The 2,500-nt window shown below is 47.5% G+C and overlaps 1 protein-coding gene across 9 annotated transcripts in view; it reads left to right on the top strand.

Annotated features, from left to right (window-relative positions):
* The window catches only part of tbc1d1 (TBC1 (tre-2/USP6, BUB2, cdc16) domain family, member 1), a 76,614-nt gene that overhangs the window by 54,633 nt on the left and 19,481 nt on the right, over positions 1-2,500 (top strand). For all 9 annotated transcript variants that reach the window (XM_058384684.1, XM_058384676.1, XM_058384677.1 and 6 more), the window contains one exon: positions 2,191-2,388. In XM_058384684.1, coding sequence (XP_058240667.1) covers positions 2,191-2,388 — 198 coding nt within the window. The remainder of the gene's footprint in view (positions 1-2,190; positions 2,389-2,500) is intronic.

Below are 2,500 nucleotides of genomic sequence, written 5' to 3'. Positions count from 1 at the left end.
CACGTGAATGTTAAAGACTTTTCCCAGGAAACAAAGCGGAAACGTTTTCCTGGTGAAGTTTTGTCTCGGCTTGTCTGTTCAAATTACAGTGGAAAAGAAAAATTACTACAAGAAACAACAAGTAGCCCTTAGATATTCTAGAAAGTTCTCCACTCCGGGTCAGGAGACACGTCTTCTCGTCCCCGAACACACACGTTATTACCCTCTACCACAGAAACAACCCTCCACTCTACGATCCGGTCCGGTTTAATCTGGTCCCGTCTTCCAGAAGGTTCTGATTGTGTTACAGACACAGTGGAGAGAAAAACAGACAGACAGAGTCATCAGGATAAAGATGGCAGTTACAGACATGCTGCCTTTCAGAAAGTGATGAGATCTCTCTCTCTCTCATCTCTCTCTCTCTCTCTCTCTCTCTCTCTCTCTCTCTCGTTTCTGTCTCTCTCTTTCTCTCTCGTTTCTGTCTGCTGACCATTCAGTTATGTAGTTTGACCGTTCAGGTATTGAGCATTCAGTGAGCGTTCAGTTCGTTTATGGATCTGACGGTTGAGTTGAGTTCTGGTGCTGACGGTTGAGTTGAGTTCTGGTGCTGACGGTTGAGTTGAGTTCTGGTGCTGACGGTTGAGTTGAGTTCTGGTGCTGACGGTTGAGTTGAGTTCTGGTGCTGACGGTTGAGTTGAGTTCTGGTGCTGACGGTTGAGTTGAGTTCTGGTGCTGATCGTTGAGTTGAGTTCTGGTGCTGACGGTTGAGTTGAGTTCTGGTGCTGACGGTTGAGTTGAGTTCTGGTGCTGATCGTTGAGTTGAGTTCTGGTGCTGACGGTTGAGTTGAGTTCTGGTGCTGACGGTTGAGTTGAGTTCTGGTGCTGATCGTTGAGTTGAGTTCTGGTGCTGACGGTTGAGTTGAGTTCTGGTGCTGACGGTTGAGTTGAGTTCTGGTGCTGACGGTTGAGTTGAGTTCTGGTGCTGACGGTTGAGTTGAGTTCTGGTGCTGACCGTTGAGTTGAGTTCTGGTGCTGATCGTTGAGTTGAGTTCTGGTGCTGACGGTTGAGTTGAGTTCTGGTGCTGACGGTTGAGTTGAGTTCTGGTGCTGACGGTTGAGTTGAGTTCTGGTGCTGACGGTTGAGTTGAGTTCTGGTGCTGACGGTTGAGTTGAGTTCTGGTGCTGACGGTTGAGTTGAGTTCTGGTGCTGATCGTTGAGTTGAGTTCTGGTGCTGACGGTTGAGTTGAGTTCTGGTGCTGATCGTTGAGTTGAGTAATCAGGGTGTTGACTGCAGACAGATCTGAGGAGCTGAGAGAAGGCAGTATCAGTGTTAATAAACAGATTGTGTTTGTAATGTGTGTGGTGTTGGAGTTGGGTGTGTTTTTTTCACTGGAAGTCATGTTGACAGGCTGCCAGAGGTGAAGCGGTGACACTGTGTGTGTGTGTGTGTGTGTGTGTGTGTGTGTGTGATTTTGTCCAGCAGCAGAAACTACACACTGACACACAGCTGAACTGAGTGATATTATACATCCAGCCAGGGTCCACTGAGTGTGTGTGTGTGTGTGTGTTGCATCCAGCCGGGGTCCACTGACAGGTTTTTTGAGTGTATGTGTGTGTCTGTGTTTGTGTGTTGCATCCAGCCAGGGTTTCACTGAGTTTTGGATTGTGTGTGTGTGTGTGAAAAAGGGTGTCTCTCTCTCACACACACACACACACACACTTAATGGACTGATGGTTTGCAGTCAGCGCTGGCTTCTTTGAGTGTGCATGAAGTGTTACAAACAACTGAGAAGTGGAAGGTCACGCCCAGCTGACAGGGCAGTTCCCAGCTCACAGGGCGGATCCCAGCTCACAGGGCGGATCCCTGACCACACAGCAACACTTTTTTATATTTGGGTTATTTTGTTTTTCTTTTAATTTTGTTTTGTTTTTTTGAAGTGACAAAAGATAAAGCAGGTTCTCGAAAGATAGCATGCCTCTTTAGTTATAGATAATGAAATGAGAGCGTGATAAAGCCATGATGAGCCACAAAGGCGTCCTCAGGAATGTGTGTGTGTGTGAATTCCTTTGTAGAAAATAAATAAAAAGAAATAAATAATAGCCTGATTTGTGTTGGCTGATACACACGCAGTGTAACTCGTCGTATAGTAAAACTTTTCTTCTCCACAAATGCATTATTTTGTTTAAATCCAATTTCCTGTCTTTCGCAGAAAGAGGAGAGACGTCCCTAGAGGTCGGGGGCAGACTGGCGGTGGGAGGCGGAGCCGGGGGCGGGGACAGCACGCTGGGCCCGGTGCCTGAGGAGAGGAGGAGAAGGTCTCAGGAGGAGCTGCGAGCGTTATGGAAAAAAGCCATCCTGCAGCAGATCCTCCTCCTGAGAATGGAGCGAGAGAACCAGAAACTACAGGGTAGGACACATGGTGGACACACACACACACACACACACTCATTCATCACGCATCACACCATTCCATCTTGAGCTGTATAGCACCAGTAGTTCTTCATATGTCCATGCATTGT

This window comes from Hemibagrus wyckioides, linkage group LG29 (genome assembly GCF_019097595.1).
Source record: "Hemibagrus wyckioides isolate EC202008001 linkage group LG29, SWU_Hwy_1.0, whole genome shotgun sequence".
Classification (NCBI taxonomy): Eukaryota; Metazoa; Chordata; class Actinopteri; order Siluriformes; family Bagridae; genus Hemibagrus; species Hemibagrus wyckioides.
This window is presented reverse-complemented; position numbering and strand designations above follow the sequence as displayed.